The following is a 22,134-nucleotide window of genomic DNA, read 5'->3' as shown; positions in this document are numbered from 1 at the left end:
TGTTTTTCAGTAAAACTTTTATATTCCATTTTTTTCCATTGTAAAAGTGACTTAAATACTAAAATTAGCAATTTGGTGAGGATGTTTTAATTTATATTTAATGTTGGAACTAAACCAGAAAGAATGCTGAGCATCTCACACAAATGAAATGGAAGAAACAAGTAATTTCACTTTTAGATATGAATCAAAATCAGAAATACAGGTCATAATTGTATTAAAACAGGAACATTTTACTGTTGCATAAACGCTAAATACAAATACATAAACTTTAGAAATAACGTAAAATAAGCCATAAAAAGAAACGCAATATGTATGTTAGGTTAGCTTTTTCTCAATAAAAAAACGGCTTCATGATATAAAGCCGGTGTTGCGGTGAACAATAGACAAGTTCTTGAATTTTAAAAGCAATATTTACTAGATATTGTAAGAATCTATTGATAAAAATTCCTGCCTTTACTTTTTTAAAACGCCCGTCCTTTTCTTCCCCCACACCTCGAGGTTCGTCACAAGACTCTCGCGCTTTATTTTGAAATTTCAAATTCAACCAATAGCTGAGACAGATTTGTTTCACTACGTCAGCAATTTGAACCAATCAGAAGTGCCCTCGCGCCGCTAGTCTCTTTATAAACCCCCGCTGCAGACTAAAGAATTCATCTCTTCCGTCTAATACGCGAAGAAACCTACTGAACCGCGATGGCAAGAACCAAGCAGACCGCTCGTAAATCCACCGGAGGAAAGGCTCCCAGGAAGCAGCTTGCAACTAAAGCTGCCCGTAAGAGCGCCCCAGCTACCGGCGGAGTCAAGAAGCCTCACCGTTACAGGCCTGGTACCGTGGCTCTGCGAGAGATCCGCCGCTACCAGAAATCCACCGAGCTGCTGATTCGCAAGTTGCCCTTCCAGCGCCTGGTCAGGGAGATCGCTCAGGATTTCAAGACCGACCTGCGCTTCCAGAGCTCCGCCGTCATGGCTCTGCAGGAGGCCGGCGAGGCTTACCTGGTGGGTCTCTTCGAGGACACCAACCTGTGCGCTATCCACGCCAAGAGAGTCACCATTATGCCTAAAGACATCCAGCTGGCCCGCCGTATCCGTGGAGAACGTGCTTAAATGACATCAATATAACTTACACCCAACGGCTCTTTTAAGAGCCACCTACATTTATCTTAAGAACGATTCATTAATATTAAATCGGTATTAGTCGAGCTTAAATATGTACACTCAATTCATAAAAACTCTTGAGTTTCTGAAAAGGTTTTCAGAGCACCTAGAATACAGAAATGACGCTCCTTCAATACTTTCTTGTATTAAGGAGTGTACTTCAATGGCAGATCTGTGATGTTTGGTATTTCGGATGAGGTATATTTATGCACAGCAATAACTGTTTTCTTTGTGTATTATATATGAAGGTGAGCGGGATAACTGCTACCCCTGTGTCATGTTACTGTCGTGCATTTTTAAGTGCTACCTTTTAAACTGGAGTGGTTTTGTTCAGGAGTGCTTTTCTAAGTGTTTGGCTGACTAAGGTGGTTTGACTGAATTTGGCAATTTTCACTAACTTAAGTAATGTTTTAATTTTATAGCTTCACTAAATGTTAGAGTACAATTTGTAAAAATCACATTATACGGAATGTTGCCAAAAATAAAAACAGAACATTAAACAAAATAACATTAATTTGGCCTTTACACAATTTATTGTCACAAAAATACCTCAGATTTTATTTTTTATTACCAAAATATGCAACACTGATGTAAGCAATTACTTTTTCGTGTTTTAAAAAGATAACGTAAATTCTATTAAGTCATTTTACGTTTCAGTAGATCCCATCTGCTGCTGAGCAGAAGTCGTCTCTGCAGTGCGGAAACTTGACGTAGGGCATTCTGATTGGACGACGTCTCTTGTGTCGATACTTAACCAATCAGCGGATAGATGGTGTGTATAAATACTGCTGGTCGCTGTAGCGGCATTATTTCTCCTTGAAACAAGAAGGGCAAAACACAAGATGTCTGGACGTGGAAAGACCGGCGGCAAAGCCAGAGCTAAGGCAAAGACCCGCTCATCCCGTGCGGGGCTCCAGTTCCCAGTGGGCCGTGTTCACAGGCTCCTGAGGAAAGGAAACTACGCCGAGCGCGTCGGCGCCGGAGCTCCAGTCTATCTGGCGGCGGTGCTCGAGTACCTGACCGCTGAGATCCTGGAGCTGGCTGGAAACGCTGCCCGCGATAACAAGAAGACCAGAATCATCCCCCGTCACCTGCAGCTGGCCGTCCGTAACGACGAGGAGCTCAACAAGCTGCTGGGTGGAGTCACCATCGCTCAGGGTGGTGTTCTCCCCAACATCCAGGCTGTCCTGCTGCCCAAGAAGACCGAGAAAGCAGCCAAGGCCAAGTAAACCTTTGCAGCTGAACACCACAAACCCAACGGCTCTTTTAAGAGCCACCCACATCTATCTGAAGAGTTATATTCTGTTCTTTTAAGTAATGCCAACTATAATTAAGCATTTAAGAAGGGCCTGAAGTCACCACTTAGATGAGGGAGATGATGTATTTATGAATGTTGCCTATATTTTCTATCACACAGAATACAAATTAGCAGAAGTTTGTCTAATTTGGTAGCAATCACAAGTTGAGAGATGATTGAATCTTAATCTATTTTCTTTTAAGATCAGTGTAATTGAATACTGCACAAATAACCTAGCTCCTACTGTATAGAAATTCTACTTCACCCACAGTTTCTTCAGGAAGGTTTATTTCATATCTACATCAACTATATTCAATATAACCATAAATTCTTCAGCTGAATACTTGGATGACGATTCATCATCTTGTCTTCATGTTTTCACTCATCCATTGTGAATTTGTTCTATTTCATCTTGAGTAAAATATTGATCTAAGTCCATAAAGTTTCTGCTGCATATTTTTTCACATGGGTTATGTCAATAAATGCAATGTTACCAGGCCTCTGAAGAGCAGAATGAATGAATCAATGCTGATCTGGAAATTGAGCCATTTGAACAGCATTAAAATATATATATTTAAACTGGATCTTAACATGTATGATGAACATTTTCTTTCTACCTAAACAAAGTTCATGTTCAGATCTGTGTGTGTTTTAATGTGTATTACTTGGCCTCTAAGCACCTTAAGTATTTTATAAGTTGAAAGGTGGCTTTAAGTAATTTTTCTTTAACAAGAAAAATTTTAAATAAATCAGGTGGTTGTAATACTTTTTGTAGTTTTAATTTTCAGAAGATGTTAAATTTGGTGAAAAATTATTCAGGATTCAATGGATATTTTGCTTTGTTGACAAAGGAAAAAACTTGACGGTTGGAATACAAATCCACAATAACGTTATTTTAACTATGCGACTCTTATATATTTGGATTTAAGTTTAAATTAGGAAGTTTATTTTGAGATCTTATTGAATAAGAGGAAAGGTGGTTGAGCGCGTAAAGACGAAGAAAATGGCGGGCTGCCTGTCTCCATTTACGTCCGCAGCATGTATTTAAATTCGGACTTTCACAAGCGCTCTTCATCAGTTTAGCTCTATAGCCAAACACAGCAAGAACACAATGAGTGGCCGCGGAAAGGGAGGTAAAGGACTCGGAAAAGGAGGCGCCAAACGTCACCGTAAAGTCCTCCGTGATAACATCCAGGGAATCACCAAGCCCGCTATCCGCCGCTTAGCTCGCCGCGGTGGAGTCAAGCGTATCTCTGGCCTCATCTACGAGGAGACCCGCGGTGTGCTCAAGGTCTTCCTGGAGAATGTCATCCGTGATGCCGTCACCTACACCGAGCACGCCAAGAGAAAGACCGTGACCGCTATGGATGTGGTGTACGCTCTCAAGAGGCAGGGCCGCACTCTGTACGGCTTTGGCGGTTAAATCTACCAGCTCTTTTCTACAAATCAACGGCTCTTTTAAGAGCCACCCACACTTCTTAAAGACATTGTCCTATATTATGTTTGTCTTAAACCTTTTTAAAGAAGGCTCGATTTTCCAAGATTAAATATAATACTAGAAAATCCCTGGGCTGTAATGAGGTTAACAGAAAAACATACAATGTGAAGAACTGCTTTTTAATATACTATACTGCTTTGACCTGTTAACCCATTTAATACTTTTCTCCAAATGGTAGATCATTTTCTCAGAACCTGTGCATCAACTTAGAAGTATAGGTTTACATTTTTAAGTCCGTTAAAAGGGAACGTGTAGAAGGGCAGAATAAATTTGTAGGCTCTTAAATCTTTTGGAGATGAAATGTATTCAGTGATTTAGTATACACAATTTTAAGTAGTCCATGTTAAAGATTAATATATATATATATATATACTCAAATTAATGTAACATACATTTCTTAAGAATTAAGGAAACGTGGAGTATTAATTACTTTAAAAACATTGTATACATTCAGCATACCGCAGGCAAGCGCAATTGCATGCATGAGATGAATTAAACGTTCAACCTTCCGAGCAGCTGAGCCTATCACAGTCAGGCATCAGCGCAGTCTAATTTACATACAGAATCTATAATACTAGTCTCTCCGTGCGCTTTTCCTCATTCGTTGCTGTTTCCCAGAAACACATCAGGATGCCTGAACCCGCCAAGTCTGCGCCCAAGAAGGGCTCCAAGAAAGCCGTGACCAAGACGGCCGGCAAAGGAGGCAAGAAGAGGAGAAAGACAAGGAAGGAGAGCTACGCCATCTACGTGTACAAGGTCCTCAAGCAGGTCCACCCCGACACCGGCATCTCGTCCAAGGCTATGAGCATCATGAACTCGTTCGTTAACGACATCTTTGAGCGCATCGCCTCCGAGGCTTCCCGCCTGGCTCACTACAACAAGCGCTCCACCATCACCTCCAGGGAGATCCAGACGGCCGTGCGCCTCCTGCTTCCCGGAGAGCTGGCCAAGCACGCCGTGTCCGAGGGCACCAAGGCGGTCACAAAATACACCAGCTCCAAGTAAACCTACTGTTTACCATCAGAACCACAAAGGCCCTTTTCAGGGCCACACAAATGCAACTAAGCGCAAGTAGTCCTTTTCATATTTAAACACCATTTTACTGACAGTATCTTGTATTTGTAACATGAAAACAATTAAATGTATCAAAGATGGAATTTGTATTTCTTAAATGGGTTTTGCTCCAACACCAGGTGAACATTGGGCAAATAAAGATTTTTTCTTTAAATGGATTAGACTAGCATTTTGTTTTTTTTATTTTAATAGTTTTTTTTAAAACACAGGACAGAATTATATAGTTTGTCTGCAAAATATTTTAGTAGCAACATAACTGGAAGAACAAAACAAATGTTAATTTTTTAAGATGTGTGAAATGCAATTATTTGAAAGAATTTTTTTCAGGTATTGAGATACTATACAGAAATACCATATTTCAAGAGGAATCACGAATTTTAATAGACTTTGTATCAATTCTGGCTCCACCTACTCAGTCGTGATGATCAATACGGGTTTATTTTCCAATCCAATACTGAGTAAAATTCAGGCTGGTATCAGCAAAACTTTACAATTCCAGATGTATGGTAAATCTATAACATGTTTCATTATACAGAGTGACTCAAATTGATATTGCCGATAAAATATTTAATTGATATAGTTTGAAAATTATTTAAATTAAAATTTCTTTAATTGTCAAAGCAAATTAGTCTGAAAATATTTTATCTATAAAATATCTCTATTTTCAGTGTGCATCTGACATTATGCTTCCCTCTTTTGTTCTGTCTCAACTTAAACGCATTCTACTCTGTGATGTGGTTTGATCTGAAGTGTTTCACAAAGTTTGTGTTGCACAACTCATTGTTTTTGTATCTCAAAAATCTCCACACACGGCTCAGCTTGCAGCACTAAAGTCTGGCTGACTGAGCCTGCAAGTTATGCATTTATCCAGGTCGGACAAAAAGTAGTTTTCACAAATCCAAAATAATATACAAGATCTCAGTAGTTTTTTTTTCACTCAATTTTTGTTGAAGGAACACACTTCCTTCAAATAACTGAGGTATTAAAATAAGTACTATTTTGATCTGAGCATTGTTTTTAGAGTTAAAAGCTGGTGTATCAATATTTCAGTATTGATCTGCACATCAGTACTGCCCACCTCTGCTTAATACAGGGTAACTAAATCACATTTGTTTTCCCAAAGTGTGATCATTTGGCAGGATGTTGATCAGTAATGCTGCAGCACCACTTTATGTCTGCTGGTTATTAACTGTTCTGATACTTAAGTTTTGTCATGTGCTGCCAGGAGTTTCAATTACTATTCATCTTCCATGGGATGTTTCATTCTGGGATGTTTTAACTGCAAATTTGTTTTCTAAAATCTTCCCACTGCCAGGAAATGCAACTTGATTCTAAGTATAATTCTAAGCACATAGTGAAGTGTAAGGATTAAAACAAAAACACATGTGTGATGATTTCAAAGCCCAAATGAATTAAAAAAAGGAAGCTGAAGCTTTGGCAACATATCTGATAGAGAAGATTAAAACTTGCCTCAATGTTCGCCTCATGACAGTTCAGATGATTAAACTAACAATGCTCCAATATTGCTTACAATTTCTATTATATAAAAAAAGTTTCACTTCATAATTATGGAATCAAGCTGAGCTGGAATAACAGCAGTGATCTGAAATGTGGACGACTTAAAGTTATCACTGTTTCTCATCTATTTTTAAAGCTGAAAACAAACATATTTTACTTAATTTTTAAATTAGAATGTGACAGGTGCGTAGTTACTTATTTTTAATAACTATTTGGTGAACCTTTTCTTTCCCCCCCATCAGATTCATCCCAGAGGAATCCTGACCGGCGGCGTAATCATCGACAGCTTCGGTGTGTTTTTACTGTCGGAGAAACTTCCAAATTTCAAGCTCAGATAATCAAACTACCACAGCCATTTTATTTTTATTATTTCCACAGACTTCTCTTGTAATGAGAGGACCACATTTATGTATTCTGTAAAGTGATTTTATATGTTTTAGGAGACGAAATGTGTTGAAAATTCACCTGTCGATGCATGGAATCAGAGGGTCTCTGACACCTTTGAGCGCTCCTGGAACAAAAAGAAAAGCTTCTGGAAACCAAATATGACCTCACTGTGGAGACAAATCAGTTTCCTTTCCGTTACAGTAACATTTATGTTAGAAAATATCACATTTGAGAAGATTTAAAGCTGAAAATGCGGCGAAGAAAACACAAGTATGGCCATTTTTGTGGCAGCAGCGGAGCGGCGGACTGAGTTGTCTCTTCACGGTTCTCACGTCTGTTATAAGTCCCGCCTCCTGCCGCACGCTGGGCACGTGGCACAACAAGTGAGAAATATGACAGAAGTAGCGCCATCAGCTGTTGTAATCCCGGCGGATGTCCCGCCGAAGCCTCCTAATCGGCCCAAGAAGGGAGCCAGCATCTACAAACTCATCGTGGCCATTGTGGCCGACTCCAAGGAGCGCAAGGGAATCTCTCTGACGGCTCTCAAGAAGGCTCTGGCAGGGAAAGGCGTCAATGTGTCCAAGGCCAACAAGCGCATCAATAACGCCGTTACGAAGCTGGTCACAGGAGGAACCCTGAGCCGAACCAAAGGGACCGGAGCATGCGGCTCCTTCAAGATCGCTAAGCCTAAAAGGCAGCCAAAAGCCGCCAATCTAAAGAAGGCGGTGAAGAAGAAGACTCCCGTCAAGGCAAAGCGACCGACCGGCAAGAAGGCCAGCGCTCTCAAAAGACCCGCCAATAAGAGAGCAGCGGCCAAGAGGTCCCCGAAGAAGTCACCGGCAAAGAAAGTAGCTAGAAAGGTAAAGAAGAGCCCCAAGAAGACCGCCGCAAGGAGGCCAAAAACTGTGAAGAGGCCGAAGGCTGCAAAGAAACCAAAGGCTGCAAAGAGACCCGCAGTTAGAAGACCGGTAGCCAAGAAAAGGCCGGTAAAAAAGCGCCCAGCTAAGAAGGCTAGGAGGTACTAGTAAACTCGCTTCACCCACTGCTTAAAGCACCAAAGGCTCTTTTAAGAGCCACCACTCCTTCAACTGAAGAAGCGGTTCCTAATGTAAGTTAGTACTGTTCCCAACATTTATCTTTGAAAGTAAATATAATCGTCTTCTTTAGACTTTAACGGCAGCTTGCATCCATTATTGTTGCACTACTGCCATCTGTTGGACCATAATACTTATTCCTCAAATTGTCTTTATGATCCCGGTGGGTTTTTTTTTTATTTATAAAACGAAATGTCTTCCCTTTACCTTCATTGCTATTTCACTGAGCAACCACATTGTCAAGTTTCAATTCCCTATTAAAACCTATTTCCATATTCAGTAATCTTTGATTCCCATTTTTCCTACAACTAATGAAAACATGTCCCATCGTTTCTACAGTATCACACAAATTACATAAACCAGTAAGATGTTTCCCCATCTTAAAATAAGTGCCATTCAAAAAACGGACCGGTTCTTATCTATTTATAACTATCTCCTCCCTCCTGTTTATTCATCTAATCCTTACAACATCAACTGAATTTTATATCCTATATAAATGCCATTTATTTATTTATACAGTCCATGTTTGTGCGCGTTGGTTATAATGGCGGTTGGCAAACAAAGAAAGCACTACCGCCACCAACTGGTGAGAAGTGTGAAGTGTTCAAGCTGCTTTCAATAATTTGAGATCGCATAGATCCTCCATGGAAACATGTCAGCTAAAACGACTGTTCACGATTAAAACCCCTCATACCAATGTTAGTCTTTAGATAAGAATTTATTTTAAATTCTTGTTTGGAACTATAGTTTTTAATTTTTATTTTAAGGGACATAAAATAGATGAACAAAAATAATTCAGAGAACATGTTTTCAGTTATATTGGTTTAAGTTGTAAACATGAACACCAAAGCGTTGGCAGTAATTAAACATACATTTTTCTTTATACAAATAATTGATGTGATGAGCAATAAAATAAAAATACCTTTTCCTGCCCCTCAGTGGGAAAATTCTGGTATATCAGCAGCAGTAGGTTAAATGTAGATGAAATGATAAATACAGATAAAAAATTTAAAGTAAAGCATCCTGTACAGTAAGGGCAAATTTACTATATTAGAAAAATATTACTAAACGTAGTGCAATCATATTAAGAGGAATATGCAACTATTTAGTGTAATAAGATTATGTATGCATGTACATTTGAGCATAAAAGATATCACTAGTCATGAAAAACTGAAAATAATGCAAATAAAATTTCCGAAAAATGTTTTAACTATTCATCTTTAAAATACTTATATATTTGTGTTTATTTTAAGAATCCGTCAAAAGAAATACACATTTAATTTCTATAAAAACATTAAAATAATCCATCTTTTTGTCAAAGTTTCTTCGTCTTCTAACACGCTTTATTTTGAAATCTCACTTTTAACCAATAGCTGAGAGAGATTTGGTTTCACTACGTCAGCAATTTGAACCAATCAGAAGTGACCTTGCGCCGCCAGTCTCTTTATAAACCCCCGCTGCAGCCCTAAACGCGAAGAAATCTACTCCATTGCGATGGCAAGAACCAAGCAGACCGCTCGTAAATCCACCGGAGGAAAGGCTCCCAGGAAGCAGCTTGCAACCAAAGCTGCCCGTAAGAGCGCTCCAGCTACCGGCGGAGTCAAGAAGCCTCATCGTTACAGGCCTGGTACCGTGGCTCTGCGAGAGATCCGCCGCTACCAGAAATCCACCGAGCTGCTGATTCGCAAGCTGCCCTTCCAGCGCTTGGTGCGAGAGATCGCTCAAGACTTTAAGACCGACCTGCGCTTCCAGAGCTCCGCCGTCATGGCTCTGCAGGAGGCCAGCGAGGCTTACCTGGTGGGTCTCTTCGAGGACACCAACCTGTGCGCTATCCACGCCAAGAGAGTCACCATCATGCCTAAAGACATCCAGCTGGCCCGCCGTATCCGTGGAGAACGTGCTTAAACTGACTCTTGACTTGTTTCAACAAACCAACGGCTCTTTTAAGAGCCACCTACATGGCTTTAAAGAGTGTTACTTTCCGTAATATAGTGTTATGCTGAAATGATGCACATTGATATTTTTTTTAACAGCCAAGTAAAGGTTAAATAAAACTAGGCCTTCATTGCAAACCTATGGGGTATTGAGAATGAATTTAATGCGATTTTATACATATTTTTCAAAAATATTTACCTAAATTGTATGTTCATTACTGAAATTAATAGTGTTCTGTCTCCACATCCTTTACCAGGAGTAAAAGGTTTTTGACCCTAAATGTATATACCAATAAATATTTAAATGTGACTAGTCCAGTGTGGGGAAAAAAAAATCATTTGTCAGTAAAAATTATAGTTTAGAAAGGAATATTGTTGAACAGAAATGGCTATAATCAATCTTGGGAAAACCCTTTGTACCTGTGATTCACTTAATTTTCCAAATAACTAACCAAAATGGTGCATGTCTTACAGCAAATTGTTGCTTTGTCAGTTTGATTTCATGTTTCATTCTGTTTGCAACAAAATGAAAGATCATTCTGTTGCAAGCAGAATGATTTTTCAAAGCATTTATGTGATAAACACAGAGGAGGCGGTTTTGATGGCTTTGTGTTTGTGGAGGAGGACTGCACAAACCAGTCATGTCTGTTTTCACCAGAAACTCCCACATTCTGCTCTACTGCAAACAGACCCGATCATTTCCATCTCCTTTCAGGTTTCTGCACACTTTATAGATTAAAGTGGTTTGTCAATGTTCATTAGAACATTGACAAACCACTTTACCACTGTGGTAATCCACTTTTAGTGTGGATTACCACACTAAATGTTCTGCACAGCATCTGTTTATTTTGCACCAATGTTTGTTTTAATGTGTATCTGTGTGAATGTGCTGGTGACTATACTTCCAATATAAAAGTCACCACTGAAGGCCAAAAATGTTTTATTTTGTTATAATTTAAATATGAAGCTTGATTATGTGATTAAATTCAGTCAAGTTTTATTAAAAAGTGTTTATGATGTACAAAGTTACAGATACTGTTTTATTTTAACTCAAAAAAGACGTCACAGTGAAGTTAAAACCCCAGAACCAATAATGTCGCATATTTTTGAGCTTGTGTATTTTATTTTTGAAGATTCAAGCGACTGTAAAGCGGAAGACTTCTCTCCAGTGTGAAAACTTGACGCACGCCGTTTTGATTGGACGACTAGCTTTCTGCTCAAGTCTGACCAATCAGTGAACAGACTGTGCCTATAAGTAGATGACGCTCTGAGTTTGTTACATTACTTGCATTTTTTCAGAGGTGGAATCTACTTCAATTGAAAAAATGTCTGGACGTGGAAAGACCGGCGGCAAAGCCAGAGCTAAGGCCAAGACTCGCTCATCCCGTGCGGGGCTCCAGTTCCCAGTGGGCCGTGTTCACAGGCTCCTGAGGAAAGGAAACTACGCCGAGCGCGTCGGCGCCGGAGCTCCAGTCTATCTGGCGGCGGTGCTCGAGTACCTGACCGCTGAGATCCTGGAGCTGGCTGGAAACGCTGCCCGCGATAACAAGAAGACCAGAATCATCCCCCGTCACCTGCAGCTGGCCGTCCGTAACGACGAGGAGCTCAACAAGCTGCTGGGTGGAGTCACCATCGCTCAGGGTGGTGTTCTCCCCAACATCCAGGCTGTTCTGCTGCCCAAGAAGACCGAGAAAGCGGCCAAGGCCAAGTAAACCTTTGCAGCTGAACACCACAAACCCAACGGCTCTTTTAAGAGCCACCCACATCTATCTGAAGAGTAAAGTTCTGAAAGTACATTAGGTGTATTTTACGTGAAGTCACAATCGAGTTAAGGAAAAAGTAAACGTGAATAAGGAAAATTTTACTTAAGGTATTTATGAAAAAATTACATGTGTAATGTGGCATTGTGTTTAAAAGTAGCCATTATGGGGAAGTAAATAGACTTCTGTTCAGAAGCATCAACATGTATAAACATAAGCGAATGGATCACTTTAAATATGGGGTTCTGAATTCTTTACCTGGTCAGGATAATGTAATGTGAAAGCCTTATAGTATAAAGGTTGGCTATACTTTCAGTCTGTGGTTTAGGTCAAACTCCCACCTCTGGATATCAAAATAAAATATTTTTTGTTTCAAAATGCAAGAGTCTATTTAAGGGACATACAAATTGTAACATGTCAAATTTACAAATTGTCATGATTTGTATGGTTTGGCGGTGAGGGAGAAACGCAGACAGGACCCAGGATGAAGGTGAAGAATTTTAATGAACAGCTCGACAGTCCAGTAAACGGGCTGCACGGCAGAGAACAAAGCAAGTGTAACCAGGATAATTTTTCTATATTAGATTCAGTTTTATTTTCCATTGTTAGATTTATTTTATTTAAAGATTTAATTAGAAATAAAAAATCCTCCTTTCCTTAATTTATTCTTTACAAACTAATTCAAGCAAGAACAACATTGTTCTCGCGCGGTTTTAAAGTCACGTGACGGCTGCACGTCAGCGTCCTAAATTGACAGCTACTGTTCATATGGCTGCAAATTGGCGTCCTAGGTGGGAGACGCTGTCGGACTCTGATGTGCAGGTAGGCTTCTGGTCCGTTTCCAAATCAGTTGCTAACTGTCTGTTGTGAATCCTTCCATCGTGTGCCTCTGTTGGTTTGCAGACGCGTGATCACGGTTTGTCAAGAGGGAACTGGTGAGTGTTGTGTTCGGGAGCTAGCATGCTAGCACTAGCCTTCCCAGCCTGTGAGTTGCTTATACACCGATATAAATATAGCACATTTAAACTGAAATGCTCACCAGCATAAAACACTGTTGTGTAAAAGATGTTGCATTTACTTGTGTAAACTCATGTAATCATACATGTGAATTGATTATTTAGGCCTGTTGACGCAGGCCAGGTGTGTTGCAGACTCCCATTCAAGCAGTCTGCTTCAGGATCCAGGAAAAGTCATGGATTGTCTGGTATCATGACGACCAAACTGAGGAGCTAACCAATTAGCGGATCACAGAAATACCACATCAACTTCCTATCATCAAGAAACTCTTCAGAATTGGTTGGAGATTCAGCCCAACAATCTTCACTTTGATGGAACTGGATTATTAATTTTGCTTTTTCCCTTTCATCAACAAAGACTTGCTGACTTCCTTGGTTTAAGGAACCCTTCTGAACTTTAAATTGTGGACTAACTTGTATATATTGTAAATATTAATACAATTCACCAATTTTGCACCAACTAGTTGTCTGTGTTTTACAATTTGCCTCTTCCTCCAGCAGACAAACCTAGTTTTAAGAATCACTTGGATTGACTAACTTGGATTATTTATTTAAATAATCCTAATAGTCCTACAATATAATACAGGTTACACAAGCGCTTAACACCGGAAGCAACTGTAAAATTAAGACTGAATACTTGGAGCTGATGCCGACACAGAACTTAACCAGGTATACTGTGACGACTAACAGACTGACGCTGACAAAGACGAGGACACGACAAGAGACAGAAACAACAGGTGGACTTAAATACACACGGACTTGATTATGGTGGACTTAAATACAAGGGAACGAGACACACCTGGGAACAATCAGAGGCTGACAGGCAACACAGAGACTCGCAAGGAACAGAAGCCAAAATAAACAGTGAAAACCCAAATCCTCACACAAATATCTAACTGTATTTGTTCCTGAAAGAAGAAACTTTATTTATGTTCATTTTAATTAAACTAATTCTTGTCATGTCCTGTTTAAAAAAGTCTTTATTTTGAAATATTGTCCTTTAAACGGAAATGGTTCCTGTTCTGTTTGCGGACTGAAAGGCGAAAATCGAATGTTGGCGAGTGCATGTCTTCACTTACGTCCGTGATATGTGTTTAAATAAAGACGCCACCTTGGAGTTTCAGTTAGTGTTGAAGCTGATTTATTGTTGATAACATGAGTGGCCGTGGAAAGGGAGGTAAAGGACTCGGGAAGGGAGGCGCCAAGCGTCACCGTAAAGTCCTTCGTGACAACATCCAGGGCATCACCAAGCCCGCTATCCGCCGCCTGGCTCGCCGCGGCGGAGTCAAGCGTATCTCGGGTCTCATCTACGAGGAGACCCGCGGTGTGCTCAAGGTCTTCCTGGAGAACGTCATCCGTGATGCCGTCACCTACACCGAGCACGCCAAGAGAAAGACCGTGACCGCTATGGATGTGGTGTACGCTCTCAAGAGGCAGGGCCGCACTCTGTACGGCTTCGGAGGTTAAATCTACCAGCTATTTACTAAAGACCAACGGCTCTTTTCAGAGCCACCCACACTTCTCAAGAGACGTTTCCTTAATTTGTATAATGCGTTCTGTGAAAAGGTGAATAAGTACGTTGTTAATGAAGGATGTATTTGCCTCACTTGTAGAACTGAAGCATAGAATGCACTACAGCGGAAATGAGCCCTTCTCAAGCGTGAATAAAAAAATGGGAAAACGCAACAGTCCATGCTTGTATGTGAAAGTACAGCAGTTCCCGTCATCTTACTTGAAATCTAGAAATTTTAAGTCAATCTACATAAAATGGAAACATCCTCTCCTGAATAATTAAAGCAAGATGAGTCATGGGCAACACCAATAAAGATTATATTTGGAGTATGCAAATTATTTGTGACTTTTTTTTCCCTTTGATTAAGCTTAAAATGTAATATTACTAAGTAAATTTGATTTAAAAGTTATGGAAATATTAAATACTAAGCATAACGTACAGGTTTGTAAAACACTTGAAGGAACACATAAAAGCAGAGCTACGTAATAAACTTCGAAAAATATATACTTATTTTACACTATTCAAGCACTTGGACGCGCGAACAAATCCTAAAGACATTCTAACGCTCTGAGCAACTGAACCAATCAGAGGCAGGCGTCAGCGCACTCTGATTTACATGCAGCCTCTATAATACTAGTCTCTGTGTGCGCCCTTCCTCATTCGTTGCTGTTTCCCAGAAACACATCAGGATGCCTGAACCCGCCAAGTCTGCGCCCAAGAAGGGCTCTAAGAAAGCCGTGACCAAGACGGCCGGCAAAGGAGGCAAGAAGAGGAGAAAGACAAGGAAGGAGAGCTACGCCATCTACGTCTACAAAGTCCTCAAGCAGGTCCACCCCGACACCGGCATCTCGTCCAAGGCTATGAGCATCATGAACTCGTTCGTTAACGACATCTTTGAACGCATCGCCTCCGAGGCTTCCCGCCTGGCTCACTACAACAAGCGCTCCACCATCACCTCCAGGGAGATCCAGACGGCCGTGCGCCTCTTGCTTCCCGGAGAGCTGGCCAAGCACGCCGTGTCCGAGGGCACCAAGGCGGTCACAAAGTACACCAGCTCCAAGTAAACCTGCTGTTTACCATCAGAACCAAAGGCCCTTTTTAGGGCCACACAAATACAACTAAGCGCAAGAAACTTGTACATTAATCATTTACTGTCGGATTGCTTAATTTCTCAAATGCTCATGTAAAGGGGAATTACTACATTTATATCCATAAAACCCTGTTCTAAAGTACTTTGCATTTCCCCTGTCAACCCAGGTTTTCTTAACAATGTGACTTTCAGATTCACATGAGTTGTTTGCGGAACTAATTTATTTGTAGTAACCGTCTTTAAACTTTTTTTTTTTTTTTGGTTAAATTTTTTCAAAATTTACAATCGTACTGAATTTTGAATAATACTTTGGAAATCAAATACTTTTATTGTGGTCTAGTGCTGATTAAATTTAAACATGACAGAATTATGAAATCACACATGAACAAGGAATGCAATACATATTTTTGTTCAATATCTTAACACACTTGAAAAAAGTAGGAAGAATTAAGAAACTTATGAACTCCTACACCAAAAACTACAATATTTTTAGATTGAGCCCAATTCAAAAATTAGAAAATGACAAGTTAGTTTTACCTGCCTAAAAATATGCATTCATATACAGGTCCTTCTCAAACAATTAGCATATTGTGATAAAGTTCATTATTTTTCATAATGTAATGATAAAAATTAAACTGTCATATTTTAGATTCATTGCACACCAACTGAAATATTTCAGGTCTTTTATTGTTTTAATACTGATGATTTTGGCAAACAGTTCATGAAAACCCAAAATTCCCATCTCCAAAAATTAGCATATCATGAAAAGGTTCTCTGAACGAGCAGTTAGCCTCATCATCTGAATCAACAAAGTAACTCTAAACACCTGCAAAAGATTCCTGAGGCTTTTAAAAACTCCCAGCCTGGTTCATTACTCAAAACTGCAATCATGGATCAGACTGCTGACCTGACTGCTGTCCAGAAGGCCATCATTGACGCCCTCAAGCAAGAGGTGAGACACAGAAAGACATTTCTGAACCAATAGGCTGTTCCCAGAGTATCAAGGCACCTCAGTGGGAAGGAAAAAGTGTGGCAGAAAACGCTGCACAACGAGAAGAAGAGGTGACCGGATCCAGAGGAAGATTGTGGAGAAGAGCCGATTCCAGACCTTGGGGGAAGCAGTGGACTGAGTCTGGAGTAGAAACATCCCGAGCCACCGTGCACAGGCGTGTGCAGGAAATGGGCTACAGGTGCTGCATTCCCCAGGTCAAAGGTCAAGCCACCGTTGAACCTGAAACAACGGCAGTAGCGCCTGACCTGGGCTACAGAGAAGCAGCACTGGACTGGTGCTCAGTGGTCCAAAGTACTTTTTTCGAATGAAAGCAAATTTTACATGTCATTCAGAAATCAAGGTGCCAGAGTCTGGAGGAAGACTGGGGAGAAGGAAATGCCAAAAGGACAGAAGTCCAGTGTCAAGTACCCACAGTCAGTGATGGTCTGAGGAGCCATGTCAGCTGCTGGTGTTGGTCCACTGTGTTTTATCAAGGGCAGGTCAATGCAGCAGCTATCAGGAGGTTTTGGAGAACTTCAAGCTTCCATCTGCTGAAAAGCTTTATGGAGATGAAGATTTCATTTTTCAACACATCCTGGCTCCTGCTCACAGTGCCAAAACCACTGACCATGGTGTTACTGTGCCCAATTGGCCTGCCAACTCTCCTGACCTGAACCCCATAGAGAATCTGTGAGAAGATGCCATCGAAGCATCCTGGGCTCCATAACACCTCAGCAGAGCCACAGGCTGATTGCCTCCATGCCGCACTGAAGGCTGCAGAAGGATTCCTGACCAAGTATTGATGCATAACTGAACATAATTATTTGAAGGTTGACTTTTTTGGTATTAAAACACATTTCTTTTATTGATCGGATGAAATATGCTAATTTTTTGAGACGGGCATTTTGGGTTTTCATGAGCTGTTTGCCAAAATCATCAGTATTAAAACAATAAAAGACCTGAAATATTTCAGTTGGTGTGCAGTGTATCTAAAATATATGACAGTTTAATTTTGATCATTACATTATGGAAAATAATGAACTTTATCACAATATGCTAATTATTTTGAGAAGGACTTGTATCTATACCCACACACTCATGTTCATGTGTTTACATGAACACATTAGTTCTATCTCTCACCCATCTTCTATATCTTGTGAAAATGACCTAATATTTCCTTTTAAATTACACTATATTTTGACTTTAACTCCTCATTAAACTTCTATAATTTTGCTTCTCTTTCATAAGACATGCTCTGCATGAAGTCAGGTAGCAGTTTATTAGATGCCTTAAACATAATTTGAGCCATTTAAAATTCCACCAGATCTTCAAATATAAGAATTCTAGATTTTAATAAGAATGGGTTTGTGTGCTCATAATAACCAACATTATGGATGATTCTAACGGCTCATTTCTGTTAGTGGATGCAAAGAGCTTTTTAAATTAATTTCTCACACTTCTGAATAATATGTTAAATATGGAAAAATCAGAGTTATATAGAATATTAAGTGATTTATTATTCAGAATATATCTATCTTTAGCCAGGATTGATATGTTTCTACTTAGTTTATTCTGTAAATGTATAAGTTTTCTGTATCTGTAATCGTTATTTTTATTTGTTTTGACTTAAAAAAAAACCTTGTTTAAAAAAACAGTTTCATGTTCTGCTACCTTTGATTAAACTCTTGTATTATAAGTTTAATGTGACCAATTCAAATCTACCATCAACGGTGGTATCTTATTTTGGGTTAACGAGGCATCTAGATGTAATGTAAATGTAACTATTTGAGGATGTAAATATTTAGATGGATTTAATGACTTAACTGCCCTGATTAGGGATCGAACACCTAAAATGTAAATGTAGTTTAGTAAAGATGGATTATTTCTTTGTAAACACAGCGCAACGGGCCTGTAAGAGCCGGCCGGCCTTTAAACGCTCACTAGTTGCCATGGTTACCCGCATTTATCTTGCGGTTTTAATATTAGCTAGCATGCTATCGGCGTACTACAACTGTTTATCACACACAACGTGATAAAATAAGTTATTCTACCAAATAAAATTTAGTGAATGAGATGCGACTTAATGACCAGTAAACATAAAATTCAGGTGAGTCGATAAATGACGAGAGAAAATGCACCAAACTTTTACTTACTAGCAAATATTAAAGCAAATTGTTCCCAATAAGCTCTCCTCAGTGAAGTCCCTCTAAATAAGACGAACATATACATGGTGAGCAATAATAGAAACTTACATTTTTCATAAAAACTATGTTTTTATTTTAAAAAAAAATTGAAAATCATATTTAGCTTCTTTCTAATTTGGTCACAATTAGAGGTAAACTTAAAATGTAGCTGAATCCTTCCAGACAGCTGGCAAACCAAGCCTTCAACAGTGCAGCGGGTTGAGCAACAGGCAGTGTGACGTACAGAGACGATGTGCTAAAAATAAAACCTGAAAAATACAAATACCGCAAAGCTGCTCACGGAGTTGCGCGGAGTGAAGATCTGCGCTGACGTCGAGTTGGAAATTATTTTATTAGCCTTACTGTAAACAGAATAATATATTCTTGCCTGCTTTCTGAATGTGACATGCGCAGTAGAGTGGCTGTTGATGACTGATAATCCTTCTATGAGGTTTTTCATACGGATTTAATCTCCGGTCGTCATGAGAATATTCAGTGATACAATTCAACAATTACTGGTTGGCAACAAAGAATCTGAGCCAATCAGATGTATGTTGTCCTAATTTCACAATTTATCAAACCAGAATATTGTTTTAAACCCTCTTATATTTAATAAATCGCTTTCAGAAAATATATTCCATTTTTAAGGTAACTGATTATATGCCTGTTAGGAACCGTCTCTTCAGCTGAAGGAGTGGTGGCTCTTAAAAGAGCCTTTGGTGCTTTGCGCAGTGGGTGAAGCAGGTGTTTACCAGTAGCTCCTCTTAGCCTTCTTAGCTGGGCGCCTTTTTGCCGGGCTTTTCTTGGCTGCTGGTCTCTTAGCCGGCTTCGGCCTCCTAGCTGTGGCCTTTTTGGGACTCTTTTTGGGGCTTTTTTTGGTGCTCTTTTTAGGGCTTCTTTTTACCCTTTTGGCTGCTTTCTTTGCCGGTCCCTTCTTCGGAGACTTCCTGGCTGGTTTCTTCGCCGGTGACTTTTTCGGTGATTTCTTGGCTGCTGGTCTCTTGGCCTTGGCGGGAGCCTTCTTCTTCTTCGGAGTTGCCTTCTTCACTGGTTTTGCGGGTTTGGGCTTATTCTTTTTAGTGTTAGCTTTAGCTATCTTGAAGGACCCGGATGCTCCGGTCCCTCTAGTCCGGCTCAGGCTTCCACCTGTCACCAGCTTGGTAATAGCGCTGTTGATGCGCTTGTTGGACTTCCTCACGTCAACGCCATTCTTGGCTAGGAGTTTCTTGAGCGCCGCCAGAGAAACCCCTTTACGTTCCTTGGAGTCAGCCACGGCGTCCACGATGAGTTTGGAGATGCTGGGTCCATCCTTCCTGGTCCGCGAAGCGGACTTCTTCATCGGGAGTTTTGCCGAGGATCTAATAGCCGCCGGAGCTACTTCCGTCATGTTTCTGAGTTGATATCTCTTGTGTCAAGCTTAGAGCGGGAGGCGGGACTTATAACAGGCGTGAGAACCGTGAAGAGACAACTCAGCCCGCCGCTACGCTACCGCATCAAACATGGCCACACTTGTGTTTTCTCGGCTTCGTTTTACGCTTAAAATCCTAACTAAATAAAGTTCCTATAACTTAAATGTTGCTATAACAGAAGCAAAACCCTCCTCTCTATGTACTACCGTTGTGTTTGGTTTCCAGAACTTTGTATTTTCTTCCCAGCACCCTTCAGACCTGTCAGATACGCTGTGATTTTGTGCGCTGAGCGGCGGTTTTTCTACATATTTCGTCTCCTAAAACATTTAAAATCGGTTTGCATAGGGTATACATGTTGTGTTTTCGTTAGCAGAGACATGTTTAAGCAAAGTACTGGTGAAAATGTTGAGGTGGTGCAATTTGTTGGAGGGTTAAGGGGAAGGATTTCTCTGGCAGCAAACACATGGAAGCTGTCGGTGAATAACTGTTATAGAACACTGTTATGGAACAGACTTATGGTTACCAGAAAGGAAACACTTCTGCTAATCCATCAGCAGAATGGATTAGCTGCTTGTCTCCAATTATTCCTATTTAGGTTCACCCAAGAAAATGAGAAAACAATGTTGATCCACTCAGCAGTGATTTCAGATTTATTTTTAGATCCTCATAACATTAAGGTACCTCTTCAGGAATCTGAACCGAAGATCTGTGTGTCACTAACATCTGGTATACTAGGATATTACTCTCAACATGTATCGCATCAGAGGAAAAATACAATTTGTAAATCACAGTGCTGTACTACCAGTGACTAATTTACTCCACAAACAACAAATAATTAATATTTTTCAATCTGTATAGCATTTTAAATGAATTAAAATCCTTTATTTTCAGAATTAGACCAACAGTTTTATCTGTTTGAAAATAAAAAAAAACCTTCTGAAAAATTACCTTATCAAAAGTAAACTGTCAGCACTGGATCAAACTGAATGACATAACACTGAACTGAATCTTTTTGCTCATATATTTCAAGGAGAAGCTTGATTTCAGTCAAGGCAGAGAAAGATTTCATCTAAATATCTGAAAACAAATATGAGAAGCTGCTCTAAAGCTTTGTCTTCCAGGTCAGAGTTCATTGGCAGCCTTAGCAATGTATTGTAATGCAGAAAGGTTGACCTGAAATAACCAGAGAGAGAAGTAAATATTTATAACGGCAAAGTTACATAGGCCTAGAGACATTAAAATCTAAACTATTTTGGGTTTTGAGTTACTAAAAGATCGAAAAGGTAACAATTTCGCTATTTAAAAAAGAATAATTTTTTAACATATTTTTTGAACATTTTGTAATGCTCTCTATGTTGTTTGAGAGCCTTTGTCCTTCATCACTCCAGCGCTGAAACGATTGTCTGTCACTTGCTGCAATTAAGTGGGAATTTCTGAAATTGGCCAAAAAGGATGGTTGGAGCTAAAGTTGCAGTATGTAGGGTTTATGAAAAGTTGTATACATACATTTTTACATGTTTGTTTAAACTGTCACTATGTTGTGGCAGCATGTTTAGACAGATAATGTGTGAAAAAATAGAACTCCTCTGCCTTCTCCCATTGCTCCCAGTGTTATCCAGAGACAACCAATCAGAGTCTGCAGGCGGGTCTTAGCGTTGTCAATTACAGAATTGACCGACAATTGACCACTGCCCACCCCCTGCTTTGATGCAGCTAACAGAGCCTGTTGTGAATGCTAAGACTAGTTAGCATGATAACAAATAACAGCAGATAAACGGTTGTCCTGTTGTTCCTCCACCAGTAGCACATTGAGTAGCATGTACATGAGTTGATTGACAGTGCTAAGACCCATCCATACATTTTCTAACACTCTTGTCACTTAGTGGGGACCCATATTACACTGTCATACACACACACACACACACACATATATATATATATATATATATATATATATATATATATATATATATATATATATATATATATATATAATGTTGGGAATGGAAATCCCGATCGATGAATCATAATTTGTATTGATACACGGAGCATAAAATCAGCCAAGAAAAGCATTCAGACTTTACTTATTTTATTCACTTATTTTATTCACTTTGAGAGATGAAAGGAGACGATTTTACCATTACATTCGAGAAGTTTCTAAAAAAAAAATTGCAGCGTCTGAGGAGAAGGAGGATGGAAGCTGATTATATGGACT

The 22,134-nt window shown here is 39.8% G+C and overlaps 10 protein-coding genes across 14 annotated transcripts; 9 read left to right on the top strand and 1 right to left on the bottom strand.

The window, feature by feature from the left end:
* The first annotated feature begins 113 nt into the window (after positions 1 to 113).
* Positions 114 to 1,107, top strand: LOC145550219 (histone H3-like). The gene has a single exon (XM_081604205.1). The coding sequence runs from the start codon at positions 694 to 696 to the stop codon at positions 1,102 to 1,104; it is 411 nt and encodes a 136-aa protein (XP_081460331.1). The 5' UTR covers positions 114 to 693; the 3' UTR covers positions 1,105 to 1,107.
* Positions 1,108 to 1,992: 885 nt separating this feature from the next.
* On the top strand, positions 1,993 to 2,989 carry LOC145550221 (histone H2A). The gene has a single exon (XM_081604209.1). The coding sequence runs from the start codon at positions 1,998 to 2,000 to the stop codon at positions 2,382 to 2,384; it is 387 nt and encodes a 128-aa protein (XP_081460335.1). The 5' UTR covers positions 1,993 to 1,997; the 3' UTR covers positions 2,385 to 2,989.
* A 532-nt stretch (positions 2,990 to 3,521) lies between these two features.
* Positions 3,522 to 3,922, top strand: LOC103459355 (histone H4). The gene has a single exon (XM_008400858.2). It carries the CDS (start codon positions 3,564 to 3,566, stop codon positions 3,873 to 3,875), a length of 312 nt encoding a protein of 103 aa, XP_008399080.1. The 5' UTR covers positions 3,522 to 3,563; the 3' UTR covers positions 3,876 to 3,922.
* Positions 3,923 to 4,443: 521 nt separating this feature from the next.
* LOC145550157 (histone H2B 1/2) lies at positions 4,444 to 5,222 on the top strand. The gene has a single exon (XM_081603911.1). It carries the CDS (start codon positions 4,581 to 4,583, stop codon positions 4,953 to 4,955), a length of 375 nt encoding a protein of 124 aa, XP_081460037.1. The 5' UTR covers positions 4,444 to 4,580; the 3' UTR covers positions 4,956 to 5,222.
* A 141-nt stretch (positions 5,223 to 5,363) lies between these two features.
* On the top strand, positions 5,364 to 9,211 carry LOC103459356 (histone H1-like). The gene has a single exon (XM_008400859.3). It carries the CDS (start codon positions 7,202 to 7,204, stop codon positions 7,952 to 7,954), a length of 753 nt encoding a protein of 250 aa, XP_008399081.1. The 5' UTR covers positions 5,364 to 7,201; the 3' UTR covers positions 7,955 to 9,211.
* Positions 9,212 to 9,409: 198 nt separating this feature from the next.
* LOC145550154 (histone H3) lies at positions 9,410 to 11,007 on the top strand. Its single transcript, XM_081603902.1, has one exon. The coding sequence runs from the start codon at positions 9,518 to 9,520 to the stop codon at positions 9,926 to 9,928; it is 411 nt and encodes a 136-aa protein (XP_081460028.1). The 5' UTR covers positions 9,410 to 9,517; the 3' UTR covers positions 9,929 to 11,007.
* A 184-nt stretch (positions 11,008 to 11,191) lies between these two features.
* LOC108166092 (histone H2A) lies at positions 11,192 to 13,193 on the top strand. 5 transcript variants are annotated; one of them, XM_081603908.1, is made up of 3 exons: positions 11,192 to 12,539; positions 12,621 to 12,652; positions 12,853 to 13,193. In XM_081603908.1, exon 1 carries the CDS (start codon positions 11,283 to 11,285, stop codon positions 11,667 to 11,669), a length of 387 nt encoding a protein of 128 aa, XP_081460034.1. In that variant the 5' UTR covers positions 11,192 to 11,282; the 3' UTR covers positions 11,670 to 12,539; positions 12,621 to 12,652; positions 12,853 to 13,193. The 5 variants fall into 5 exon arrangements, with proteins under 5 accessions (XP_081460034.1, XP_081460035.1, XP_081460031.1 ...); XM_081603909.1 differs by having other exon boundaries at positions 12,839 to 13,193; XM_081603905.1 differs by having other exon boundaries at positions 12,621 to 13,193.
* A 601-nt stretch (positions 13,194 to 13,794) lies between these two features.
* On the top strand, positions 13,795 to 14,247 carry LOC145550158 (histone H4). Its single transcript, XM_081603912.1, has one exon. The coding sequence runs from the start codon at positions 13,889 to 13,891 to the stop codon at positions 14,198 to 14,200; it is 312 nt and encodes a 103-aa protein (XP_081460038.1). The 5' UTR covers positions 13,795 to 13,888; the 3' UTR covers positions 14,201 to 14,247.
* Positions 14,248 to 14,859: 612 nt separating this feature from the next.
* On the top strand, positions 14,860 to 15,478 carry LOC103459386 (histone H2B 1/2). Its single transcript, XM_081603981.1, has one exon. It carries the CDS (start codon positions 14,936 to 14,938, stop codon positions 15,308 to 15,310), a length of 375 nt encoding a protein of 124 aa, XP_081460107.1. The 5' UTR covers positions 14,860 to 14,935; the 3' UTR covers positions 15,311 to 15,478.
* Positions 15,479 to 19,212: 3,734 nt separating this feature from the next.
* On the bottom strand, positions 19,213 to 19,978 carry LOC103459354 (histone H1-like). The gene has a single exon (XM_008400857.3). The coding sequence runs from the start codon at positions 19,895 to 19,897 to the stop codon at positions 19,259 to 19,261; it is 639 nt and encodes a 212-aa protein (XP_008399079.1). The 5' UTR covers positions 19,898 to 19,978; the 3' UTR covers positions 19,213 to 19,258.
* Positions 19,979 to 22,134: the final 2,156 nt, after the last annotated feature.

This window comes from Poecilia reticulata, chromosome 23 (genome assembly GCF_904066995.2).
Source record: "Poecilia reticulata chromosome 23, P_reticulata-male-v2, whole genome shotgun sequence".
NCBI lineage: Eukaryota > Metazoa > Chordata > Actinopteri > Cyprinodontiformes > Poeciliidae > Poecilia > Poecilia reticulata.
This window is presented reverse-complemented; position numbering and strand designations above follow the sequence as displayed.